Below are 12,701 nucleotides of genomic sequence, written 5' to 3' on the forward strand. Positions count from 1 at the left end.
AAACAAGCCTTTCGGCTGTGCGTAGCATGTGTTATCATTTTTTGTTTTTAATATAAAATAATGTTTTCCTATTTTCATTAATTCAATTCAACTAAATTAATTCATTTAGTTTTTTCCTGCCCCTAAAATTACTACTGGTAGATTTGTGCACCTAAAATAACAGCTGGTGGTTCCAAATGTTCATGAAAATCACTATTCCTGTGCTTAGAACCTTCTTTAAGTTGAAGCCTACTAGACAGAGCATCTGTCTGGTCTTCTAAAGACTTCTTGGACACATTCTGAAAGCTTCCCTGGGAATGCATTATACCCACTGCTACCCACTGGCTTTGTTTCTTTGTAAATCAACGTTGCTGAATTTATGTGTTTTAAACCTTCAAACTTGAGTTAGTCCCTCCCATGGAGACTAGCCTGTTCACCACTGCTCCTTGCACTCTTCCATGGGTGCTTGCTTTCTGTGAACAGGCCTTTACATTTTGTTCTTATCTTGTTACATTTGCTGTGCATTCAAAAACAGAGGTCAAATGTCAGGCTCTGTCTTCTGAGTGAGCTTGGTGTTTAGTTTTTCTTCTCTGGCTTAAAAATGAGAGGATTTATGTGACAATAAATAAACTGTGAAGACATTTCAGAATACATCATAATTAGGAAAGCACAATTTAAGCACTTTTTTTGTAATTCTGATGTGTGGTGGTAACAAATATTTGAATACGATTTATACACGAGTTGATGCCATTTCCACACATTATCGTTGGTGCTCTGCATAATTTTATCAGTAAAACTGTGTGTCTGCGCAAATGTAATGGTCATTTCAATTGAAAATGAATGGTCTGTATTGGTAGTGCACTACCACACTGTGCATATTTCACGCCACGCCACTCTACACCACTCCACTCTAAAACACTCTACTCAACTCTATGCCACCCTCACCCCTCCAGTATATGCCACTGTATGACATGCCACTCCATGACACTTCTCTCTGCAACATGCCCCTTCACGTCACTCCACTCCATTCAATGCCACTCCACTCTACAACATGCCACTCCATTTTACTCTGAGCCACTCCACTCTATGACGCACCACTCTACTCTGTCACATGCCACTCCACTCTGCCCTTGAGAATCCTCCATGGCGGAGGGGATTCTGACACCCCCTACCGCCATCCTGTTCCTGGCGGGTCTCCCGCCAGGAACAGGATGGCAGTAGGGGGTGCCGCGGGGCCCCCGTAAGAGGGCCCCATGAAGAATTTCAGTGTCTGCTTTGCAGACACTGAAATTCGCGACGGGTGCAACTGCACCCGTCGCACCTTCCCACTCCGCCGGCTCCATTCTGAGCCGGCGTCCTTGTGGGAAGGGTGTTTCCCGCTGGGCTGGCGGGCGGACTTTCGGCGGTCGCCCGCCAGCCCAGTGGGAAACCCAGAATGACCGCCGCGGTCTTTTGACCGCGGTACGGTCTTCTGCCGGTTCCCGGTGGCGGGCGGCTACCGCCACCCGCCAAGCTTAGAATCACCCCCTCTATCTCTTGACACTCTGACACTCTATTCACTCAATGCCTCACCACTCTATGACACCTTAGTCCAGTATACGCTACGCGACTCCACTCTACTCCATTCCACTCCACTCAAAAGTATGACACTTTATGCCACTCTGACACTCCACTCTACGCCCATCCACTCTATAATGCTAATCTGCTCTATGCCACTCCACTATACAACACTTTGCTATACTTTAAAACACTCTTAGACACTTTACCCCACTCCATGCAACTGTCTCTGTACCACTGCACACCACTTCACCCCATGCTACGCTACAACACATTACTCACTCTACTCCACTGATCCACTCTACGCTACTCCACTCTAAGCCACTCTACACCACTCCACTCTACAACACTATTCCCCACTCTGTCGCTCCATTCTATGACACTACTCCACTCTATGCCACTCTACAACAGTTCATTCTACGACACTCCATTCTATGCCACTCTACTCCACTCTATGCCACTACACTCTACAGCACAGCACTCTACTCCACTTTATGGCACTTTATGTCACTTCACTCTATGAAACTCCTCCACTCTACACCACTTCACTCTACGACACTTTACTCCACTCTACTCCCTTCCATTCTACTGCACTATATGACACTCTACTCCTTCCACAATACTATATGGCACTCCATTCTACACCACACCGGGACACTTTACGCCACTCCAGACACTCAATGTCACTCCACTCCACTCCATGCCATTCTATGCCACTCCACGACACTCAATGCCATTCCATGACACTCTACACCACTCCACACAATTCCACTCTACTCCATTCAACGACACTGCACTTCACTCCACTCTCCTCTATGCCACTAACTATTAGCTAAACTGAACAGCAGCTACTCTGGTTAATAACAAGGCTAAAACACATTGGCTAAACCGATAGCTATTGCATAGGTGAGACTTACTGGCATCGTCAATGCTTGTTTGGGTTTCTGGGTGTGTGTTCCATGTTGTCTCCTCTGTGTGCTTCTCAGTCAGGCACCACTCATTGTACAAAATGGCTGTGAAACTTTTTTTCCTTTATCAAAACTTTTGGGCCAGTGCTGAAATTTAATATGGTTAAAAACAATTTCAGCCCCGTCCCACAAATCACATTTGTGAAAAAATTCAAAATGTTGTTGATACGAGTTAGGAGTCATGATTTGCGATTTAAAACGGCAGAGAGATACAAAAGTGTTAACCCTTTTAAGCAGTGCTTAATTTGTAAATAAAGAGATGCGGGTGCTCAAAGCCCTTCTCTTAAACACGAGGCTGATGTAATTAAATCTGCCAGCACTGAATACTGAGGCAGCGTAATCCTGAAGCCATCTCGGACCTCTTCAATGCATTACGGCCACCCCTGCCCCTTCAGCTCATCCTGCAACTTTCTACTTTCTCCCTTTATGACGCTTTTTAGTTTTTCCTTCTTCCGTCTTTCCCATATGTGTCTTTTGCTCGTAGCAAATGCTTGAGGCAGAAGAATAAGCCCCGGCCCTCACAAATAAGTGCCGGTGCTCAGCACCGGAAACAACAAGCACAAATTCAGCACTGCTTTTAAGACAGCATTTAATCACGTAAATAAATGCATTAATATTCCGTAAAGCTTAATGATTACAAAACAATTACCTCTTAGTTGCGTAGGTATTTTTCTGCACCATCTTGTAAATTATGGATAGCATTTTAAGAATGAGAGCTGTAACACAAAACATGCCAGTCCCATGAATTATGGCACGAGAGAAACATTAAGCTCACCAGACACTGATTTTGGAAGTAATTTAGATTTATGTTGGCATTGTATGCAATGCATTCTTTAGTGCTATGAACCTCGATAATAAATGTGTCTAAAATAGTGTGTTTGGAATAAATGATTTGTTCACCTAAAATGTATTAGCTTGCCAAATCGCATTTCCCACTAAATTATTACAGCATGGGTAAAAGATGAAGCAAAGTCTCAGTGTATTTTATACATCCATCGTAAATCACTTAATGGTGAAGCTGATTTATTTTACAGATCTTTATTGTAATCTCATGTCCATGTAAAAAGTAAAGGCTATTTAGAACATTCAAGACTAAACGCTACCTACGTGCAATTCAAGTTCCCAATCATGGTATTTTAACCGCCATGGCCGGAGCAGCAAGTAACCGCAGTGTCCGATACAGCTGTGTAGAAACCAGTGAAATGTAGAATATTTGCCACGTAAGGAAGGGGGCCCTGTGGGGTTATTCTCATTACACCACAGGTATACCTCTCATCGAGGGTAAAAGTATGTTTCTTGTAAACTAGCCAGAGCCATTGACAAACCAAGAAGTAAGGCCATCTTCCTAACAAAAGTAGACTGTTTACTGACCATAGCGCTTAGATGATACCTTACTGGGGGAGGGGCCACTTTAGTGGCGCTGGAAGACCAGAGAGGGGCGGGCACGAGAAGGGAGGAGTAAAGTGGGTAGTGATGATAGTCCAACACATCATAGGGAGACAGTCTCTGAAGTCAAAGGTCTTGTTCAGCCTCTGCCCGATTCTCCACCGTAACTGTCTTATCTACAATCCATTCACCATGGATATAGAACCAGTGACATGGAATGTAGATAGCAGATCGCATCCCCAAAACATCTTTCCCCTCATATAATGGAGGCAATACATGAATCTCACATTTTTCATAAATCATATAAGAGTTTTTCATTATAAAAATGCAAACTTTACATAACACTTTAACCTCAGAAAACATAACATAAACACAATACATAGATAACAACAGTGTTTCCTAAACAATGTATATCCTATACCTTTTCACCCTGGTAAAATGGACAGGTCACCATACTCCTCAACAACATACTCATATCGTACTTTGTCCATTACACATCTCGATATCTAGCTGGCTTTACCACCACTTGTTTGATTCTGCGTGGTGTTGACTAGGTGGCCTTTATTCTACTTGATTCATTCTCTTGGAGCTCAACACCTTCATTTCTTAGTTCCACATCAAGACCTCCATCTCTTGGCTTCACTTTCACAACTCTGTTCCTGTTCCGCCATTCAAGTCCTTTTATGAAAACAGCTTTTTTAGAGACTGCGTCAACCTTTTCTGGGGACCTAAATTTAGACTTCCCTTTACAGGCATGAATGGGATCTTTCACTCCCACCAAATCACCAACTTTGATCACACATCTTTCTTCTTAAACCCCGTGCCGGAGGTCATACTCTTTTTTCCTGAAACATCCTTAATCGGGCCGTATCAAATCAAATCAAATCATTAACATTTATAAAGCGCGCTACTCAACCGTGCGGGTCTCAAGGCGCTAGGGGAAAAGGGGGGGGGTTACTGCTGCTCGAAAAGCCAGGTTTTTAGGAGTCTCCGGAATGCGGAGTGGTCCTGGGTGGTCCTGAGGCTGGTAGGGAGGGAGTTCCAGGTCTTGGCTGCCAGGAAGGAGAAAGACCTCCCACCCGCCGTGGAGCGGCGGATGCGAGGGACGGCAGCGAGCGCGAGGCCAGAGGAACGGAGGAGGCGGGTGGGGACGTAGAAGCTGAGGCGTCGGTTGAGGTATTCCGGTCACTTGTTGTGGAGGGCTTTGTGTGTGTCGGTGAGAAGTCGAAAGGTGATCCTTTTGCTGACTGGGAGCCAATGCAGGTGTCTCAGGTGTGAGGAGATGTGGCTGTTGCGGGGTACGTCGAGGATGAGGCGGGCCGAAGCGTTTTGAATGCGTTGCAGGTGATTTTGGAGTTTGGCGGTGGTCCCAGCGGAGAGGGTGTTGCCGTAGTCCAGGCGGCTCGTGACGAGGGCGTGGGTCACGGTTTTTCTAGTGTCGGCAGGGATCCAGCGGAAGATCTTGCGGAGCTTGCGGAGGGTGAGGAAGCAGGCGGAGGACACGGCGTTGACTTGCTTGGTCATGGTAAGAAGGGGGTCCAAGATGAAGCCGAGGTTGTGGGCGTGGTCTGTGGGGGTCGGTGCGGTGCTGAGGGCCGTGGGCCACCAGGAGTCGTCCCAGGTGGACGGGGTGTTGCCGAGGATGAGGACTTCCGTTTTGTCAGAGTTCAGCTTTAGGCGGCTGAGCCTCATCCAATCTGCGACGTCCTTCATCCCCTCTTGTAGGTTGGTCTTCAATCAATCAATCATAGTATTTATAAAGCGCGCTATGTACCCGTTAGGGTTTCGAGGCGCTGAGGTGGGGGGGGGGGTGGAGAGGCTGTTTAGCGGTCGAAGAGCCAGGTCTTGAGGAGCCTTCTGAATGTGACAGGAGAAAGGTCCTTTAGTGAGCTTCGGGGATGCCCGGAAGCATTCAGTGGAGGGCCCGGGGTTGAGGGCGCGGAGCTCTTCGGCCGAGAAGTGGGCGCGGGAGGCGCGAGGACCAGGGGGGGTGGCGCTGGGCGCGGTCCAGGTCTTGGCGCTGGCGGGGTCCTTTGTGAGGGAGAGTATAAGTTGGGTGTCGTCGGCGTAGGAGGTGATGATGATGTCGTGCTTGCGTACGATGTTGGCGAGGGGGCTCATGTAGACATTGAAGAGTGTCGGGCTGAGCGATGAGCCTTGAGGTACGCCGCAGATGATCTCGGTGGGGTCGGAGCGAAACGGTGGGAGATAAACTCTTTGGGAACGGTTTGAGAGGAAGGAGGCGATCCAGTCCAGGGCCTGGCCTTGGATCCCGGTGGAGCGGAGGCGGGTGATTAGGGTGCGGTGACAGACGGTGTCGAAGGCAGCCGAGAGGTCGAGGAGGATGAGGGCGACTGTTTCACCGTTGTCCATCAGGGTTCTGATGTCATCTGTGACTGAGATGAGGGCGGTTTCCGTGCTGTGGTTGGTTCGGAATCCGGTTTGTGAAGGGTCGAGCAGGTTGTTGTTTTCCAGGAAGGTGGTCAGCTGTTTGTTGACGGTCTTCTCTATTACCTTGGCTGGGAAAGGCAGGAGAGAGATGGGGCGGAATCTTGGCGTATGATCTTGTCAAGCGGACTGCACTTGGTCAGATCTCTGTTGGTATTCCTTCAACCATGCGGGACACAATAAAGATGCTGGAGCTCTCCCTCTTATAACTTCAAAGGGACTTTTTCCTGTAACAGCACTGGGACGTGCCTGATAGGACCAAAGCATACTATAACTGCTTTGAGCACACCAATCTTAAACTGCTCACTGTATATATTCTACTAATGTGTGATTAATTTTCTCTACTAGACCAGGGGTGATACAACGCTATGCGTTTGTGTTCAATAGCATTGTTCTGTAAAAACTCTCTCATTTCCCTTGAAATTAATTGTACCCCATTATCTGAAACAATTTCCTTTGGGAATCCTTCTTTCAAAAATAATTTTTAGGAACTTTATAAGTGCAGATGTGTTGGGCCCATCCATAAAATTTGCTTCCCACCACTTACTTTAGTAATCTACTACGACGATGGCAAACTTTCTTTTCCAAGGTAAAATGTTGAACAGGCCTATAAAATCTATTGGCAACTTTGTCCATGGACCCTCCGGTAAGCTCCATGGCTGAAGAGGCATGGTTTCTGTCTTTATACATTTGTCACTGTTAGCACATTTCACACATGCATTTCCACTTGTGACAATTTCTGTGTCCATGCTCGGCCACCATTAGCCTTCCCTAAATTTCCTTTTAGTGATGGTCTGTCCTAGGTGTCCCTCATTACCACTCAAAATTATTTTAGCCCTTATTCCACTGCGGGGGAACAAACTTATCACCCCTCATTAACATTCCATTCCTTTCCACCGATAACGCATCTGCTGCCTTGGCATATGCTTGGATCCCTTTAAGCAAGGCTTTCTCCTTGGGCCATCCTCTTTAATATACTTCTAACAAGTTCGATATCCACATCTTCAAACATTCTTGCATTCCACTCAACTTCAGAGAATGCATTTCCTTGGCAAATATCTATAGTAGCTATAAAGCATTTTTCATCCTCCTCCTCCCAATCTAATGATCTTTTGTCAATATTGATAGGAGAGCATGATAAATAATCTGCTCTGATATTTTTACCACCCAGTATATATTCAGTGTTGAAATCATATTATAACAGTTTTAAGCTTATTCTGGCTAACTTGGGTGTGTGGTCCTTGATAACTGTACCACTAAGTATATTCACCAATGGTTTGTGATCTGTTTTAAGAGTAAATCTCCTTCCCGATATGAAACATTTAAAACATTTCACCGCTCAACAACACACCAATAATTATTTTTCTACAACAGATGAAGCAAAACCTAGGGGTCACCTCATTTCCAATCTTGTTTTTTTGGGCAAGAGTGGCCCCCAAACCACCGTTACTCGCATCTACAGTTATGATGCATTCTTCTGCAGGATCAAATGGCGCCAATATTCCTGCTGACACAATGTCATCTTTAAGGGCAACAAATTCTGTGTGGCATGAGTCATTCCATACAAATGTCTTCCTTTTCTTTAGAAGTTCTCTCAAACATGCAGTTTTGGTGGAAAATGTTGTATACGTTTGCTGTAAAACTCACAGAGTCAAGGAATGATGCCACCTCGCCCTTACATTTGACTTCAAGAGCTTTGCTTCCTTTAGCGATCACATTTTTTCAAATTGGCTGCCATTACATGTTTTTAACCTCTTTAGTACACAATGCATAGGTTTATCATGACTTACTAAGGTGGTCATTATGAACATAGCGGTGTGGTCTGCCATGCCGGTGGTGGTGGGAAATTCCGCCTGCCAGCATGGCGGGCCACACCGCCACATAATGAACTGATGGAGGGCCGCTATAGGCGGCCCTCACTCACCCCCAGGCAGCCTGACGGCGGTCGGCATCATCATCCGACAGGGCAGCGGTGCTGCCCCTTGGATAATGATCCCTCAGGCACCATCCTTTCCCTGGTAAGTTTCCCTGCCTGGGAAAGGCTGGCGGAAGGGTTGCACCGGGGCAACCCTGGGAGCCCCTGCACTGCCCATGCACTTGGCATGGGCAGTGCAGAGGCCCCTGTGAAGTGTCCCATCGCGTAGGTCACTGCCCAATTTTCGGGCAGTGATCTGCGCTACGGGTGCAGCTGCACCCACCGCACAGAGGCATTGGCGGCAGCTCTATGTGGAGCCGCTGTCAATGTCCCGGCCAGGCATTCCTGTGGGCTGGCGGGCGGAAACAATGTTTCCGCCCGCCAGCCCACAGGAGGGTTCTTTATACGGCCGGCAGGGTTCCGGGGGTGCTGGCGGTCAGTAGTAAGACCGCCAGCATGAACACAGCAGTTTTGACCACCATGTTCAAAATAAGGGCCTAAGTCTTCACTGCCCAAAAGATTGTCATCTTGGAACGTTAACACCCCTCTGATTCCCTTGAGAACATTTTCCAGAACTCCTTGGAACACAGAAGCAGCAGATGCCAAACCAAAAGGCATCCTTTTGAATTGGAGCGTTCCAATTGGTGATACAAATGTCGTGATATGCTTAGAAGACTCATCCAATTCAATCTGATGATATGCAGACACCAAGTCAATTTTACTAAATACTACTGTCCGATCTACATTCCATTCACAATGGAGATAGAACTAGTGACATTGAATGTAGACAGCAGATCACATCACCACATGAAGCTATGTGGATATCAGGTGTGTATGTATATATTTTGGTATGGTTTGTAGGCATGTGAATGTGTACATCATGGTGTGCATTTTTAGGTGTATGGTTTTGCATATGTTCACAAGTATGCATGATGATTTATATATGTAACATTATATACATGCAACATTGTGATGTGCACCTGCATCTATGAGGGTCAGACCTGCCATTCACATGGTGCCACCATTTAAAAAACTGTTTCATAATTCATCAGAAGGCCATCCGGTTAAGACTCACATTCACACAGTGACCAGCAGCATGGGTTGGAAAGCCTTGCACAAACTAGGGGCCTGATTGAGAAGTCGGCAGATGCAGAGGGGAATACTCTGTCACAAACATGACGGATATCCCGTCCGCCGTATTATGATCCCATTCTATTCTATGGGGATCGTAATACAGCAGGCAGGGTATCTGTCACATTTGTGATGGAGTATTCCCTCTGCCGACTTCTAAATTAGGACCTAAGTTTCAAGTGATGAATGCTCTGCAGGGCTTAGCTTCACTTAAAACCTCTCCATAACAGGGAAGGAGGCTCCAGATGAGCTCCTTTCTTCTGTGGGGGAGAGTTAGTGTGGTTGTTTAGGCAGTGCAGCGGTCAACGCCACTCTCTCTATTTCCCAATTAATCAGAGGTAGAAGTGGTTGAGATTAGAGGGGCACAACTTTCCCATACTTATGAAAACCCATTCCCCTACATTTTATACAAAGACAATCGTCCCAGGGCGATTAATTCCGAATGACATTCTGTGAATCATCGGTGCTGTGAAACTGAAGCCTGGGAAGACAACTAAACAAGTCTTCCTGCCAGGGTGCCTGCTGCCTGAAAATTGTTTAAATGTGCCCTATGGGTTAATCTGCAAATACAAAGGGTGCTTGGGAACTGGCTTTAACTGATCGAATCACTGGAAGCTTTGTGATGACAACGATTTATTATTTTTGAGTGGTAGTGCAAAGAGTTACTAACTGAGCTGAGAAGTATGTGCTTTTAATAGTAATTGTATTTATATAGTGCTTACTACTCCTGGAGGTGTTGAAAGGACACTATTGTAAAAACAATTGCATTATGTACAATCTTGGTATTACTAATATTTATATTTTGGAAAGACCCTTTTAATTTAAACCCTTTTGCACATTTTGTAGCAGTCTATCTTATACTACATATTAACAGTGCTTTTGTCACAGGCTGTGAGTTCATATCACTAAAAATACACAAGTCACTACTCTCAACTGCACCAACAGAGGTTAACTTCTGTGGCTTTCTGGTTACACACAGACCTCTGCAGTGTACTATAGTGTATTTCCGACAGCTTTTTAATCTACTTTTCATTTAAACTGCACATTATTTTATACATAGCTTCCTGACAGTGAAAGACCAAAAAAACTTTACAGAATATTTTGTTTTTGTAGCCACACCTTTGACCCCCACCCCTACTGTCACTGACCCTGCACCCCACTGCATGCAGCATCACAGTTCCCATACTTTTTATGTCACACCCTACAAGACCAGATCAATTAATCAATCAATTGAACACTGCATTCAACTGGATCTTGTCAGCCGCCGATACCATAGGCCCCCTCAAGTTCACCACCAACAGGAAACCCATGAAGCAAGCCAAGTGGTTCACCACAGACCTCCTAACCCTCAAACACCACTGCAGGAAACTAGAGCGACACTGGTGCAGCCAGAAGACCTGCACCAACCTCGACTCTTTCAGGTCCGCCCTCAAAAGTTATCATCACAGTATCAGAGAGACCAAGAAAGAAGCTTTTACAACCCGCATTGAGGCCAGCACCAATCACGCTTAAGAATTATTCAGGGTCGTCAGAGATTTCTCCTGCCCATTTCCCACAGAGAACACAATCCAACCCTCCAAAGCCCTCTGCAACACACTCTGACTTCATTCACCAAAAGATCGCCTACATCTACAGCAACTTTGAGCCCCAGCCCACTGACCTCGACCACCCCTGCACCCCAACCCACACCTCCCTTCCTTACCCACCGGATCTCCGAATGGAAATAGTTCTCCACTGAAGACATCATGGCCTCCATCCACTCTGGATACTCCACTGACCCCTGCCCACACTGCCTCAACAACCTAGAAAGAGTAGTAATTGGAGCCTCCCTCACAGAAATCCTCAACTCCTCCATCGTGGAGACGTTGGGAGCACGCTGAGGTCAAGCCCCTCCTTAAGAAGCCCTAAGCTGACCCTAACGAGCTCAAGAACTACCACCCTATCTCGCTACTTCCTTTCCCCGTCAAAGTCTTGGAAAAGGCCATCACCCAACTTCTAACAGACTTCCTGGAAGAAAACAGCCTGCTCGACCCATCCCAATCCGGTTTCCGGCGCAACCACAGTACTGAGACTGCACCGATCACAGCAATCGATGACATCAGACACCTCCTCGACCTAGAAGAAACAGTGGTCCTCAGCCTCCTTGTTCTATCGGCAACCTTCAACACTGTCTCCCACCACACCCTCAGCAGAATACTCCACAGCATTGGCATCCAACACAACGCACTCCACCGGCTCACCTCCCACCTATCTGGCCGAATGCAGGGGATCCTCCTTCCCCCCTTCATCTCCACACCCAAAAATATCATCTGCGGTATTCCCCAGGGCTCCTGCCTCAGCCCCACCCTCTTCAACACCTACATGACTCCACTGGCCCACATTGCACGCAACCACAGCTTTAATATCATCAGGAGATGACATCCAGCTCATCCTTACCCCTCACTGACGATGCCTCCACCACACAAATACATTTCCAAAATACCATGACTGAAGTCGCTGCCTGGATGAGGACCAACTGCCTGAAGCTAAATTCTGACAAGACAGAGATCCTCATCTTCAGAAACAAGGCCTCCCTGTGGGACAACCCATGGTGGCCCACCGCTCTAGGCCCCCTCCCACTCTACCAACCAAGCACGCAACCTCGGCATCACCCTGAGCATCCTGCTCACCATGAAACAACAGATCAATGCTGTCTCCTCTTCCTGCTTTCACATTATCCGCATGCTCCGGAAGATCTTCTGATGGATCTGCATCGCAAACAGGAAGACAGTCACCAAGGCCCTCTTCTCCAGCACCTCGACCACAGCAATGCACTCTATGCAGGAACCCCGACGCAGCTCTTGAACTGCCTCCAGACCGTCCAGAACGCAGCAGCAGGACTCGTTTTTGAACTCCCCAGAAGAACAAGCATCTCTCCCCACCTCAGAGCCCTCTAATGGCTCCCTGTCCAGCAAAGGTGCCACTTCAAGCTCCTCCTAAAAGGCTCTCCACGACGTTGGACCGGTCTAAATCAACAAACGGATCAAATTCCACTGACATACAAGAGAGCTCCACTCAGCCAACTTCGCCCTAGCCTATGTCCCCCGCATCCATTGGGAACGCGTGGGAGGCCACTCCTTCTCCCACATTGCTACCAAGTCCTGGAACAACCTCACTCTCCATCTGTACACCTCCCATTCCCAAGAAGACTTCAGAAGACAGCTCAAGACATTGCTTTTCGACCTCCATCACCAGCCGGCCAACGCTTGAGGATTCCCCCCAGCACCTGGAGACCCCCCAGGTTGACATGTTTGTGCTCTAAAAATATCCATGATCGA

At 47.0% G+C, this 12,701-nt stretch overlaps 1 protein-coding gene across 1 annotated transcript in view; it reads right to left on the minus strand.

Annotated features, from left to right (window-relative positions):
• Positions 1–12,701, minus strand: part of SPO11 (SPO11 initiator of meiotic double strand breaks) — an 883,213-nt gene that overhangs the window by 695,607 nt on the left and 174,905 nt on the right. The window contains exon 4 of the mRNA XM_069201619.1: positions 3,154–3,220. Within this exon, the coding sequence (XP_069057720.1) occupies positions 3,154–3,220 (67 nt within the window). The remainder of the gene's footprint in view (positions 1–3,153; positions 3,221–12,701) is intronic.

This window comes from Pleurodeles waltl, chromosome 7 (genome assembly GCF_031143425.1).
Source record: "Pleurodeles waltl isolate 20211129_DDA chromosome 7, aPleWal1.hap1.20221129, whole genome shotgun sequence".
NCBI classification, from domain to species: Eukaryota; Metazoa; Chordata; class Amphibia; order Caudata; family Salamandridae; genus Pleurodeles; species Pleurodeles waltl.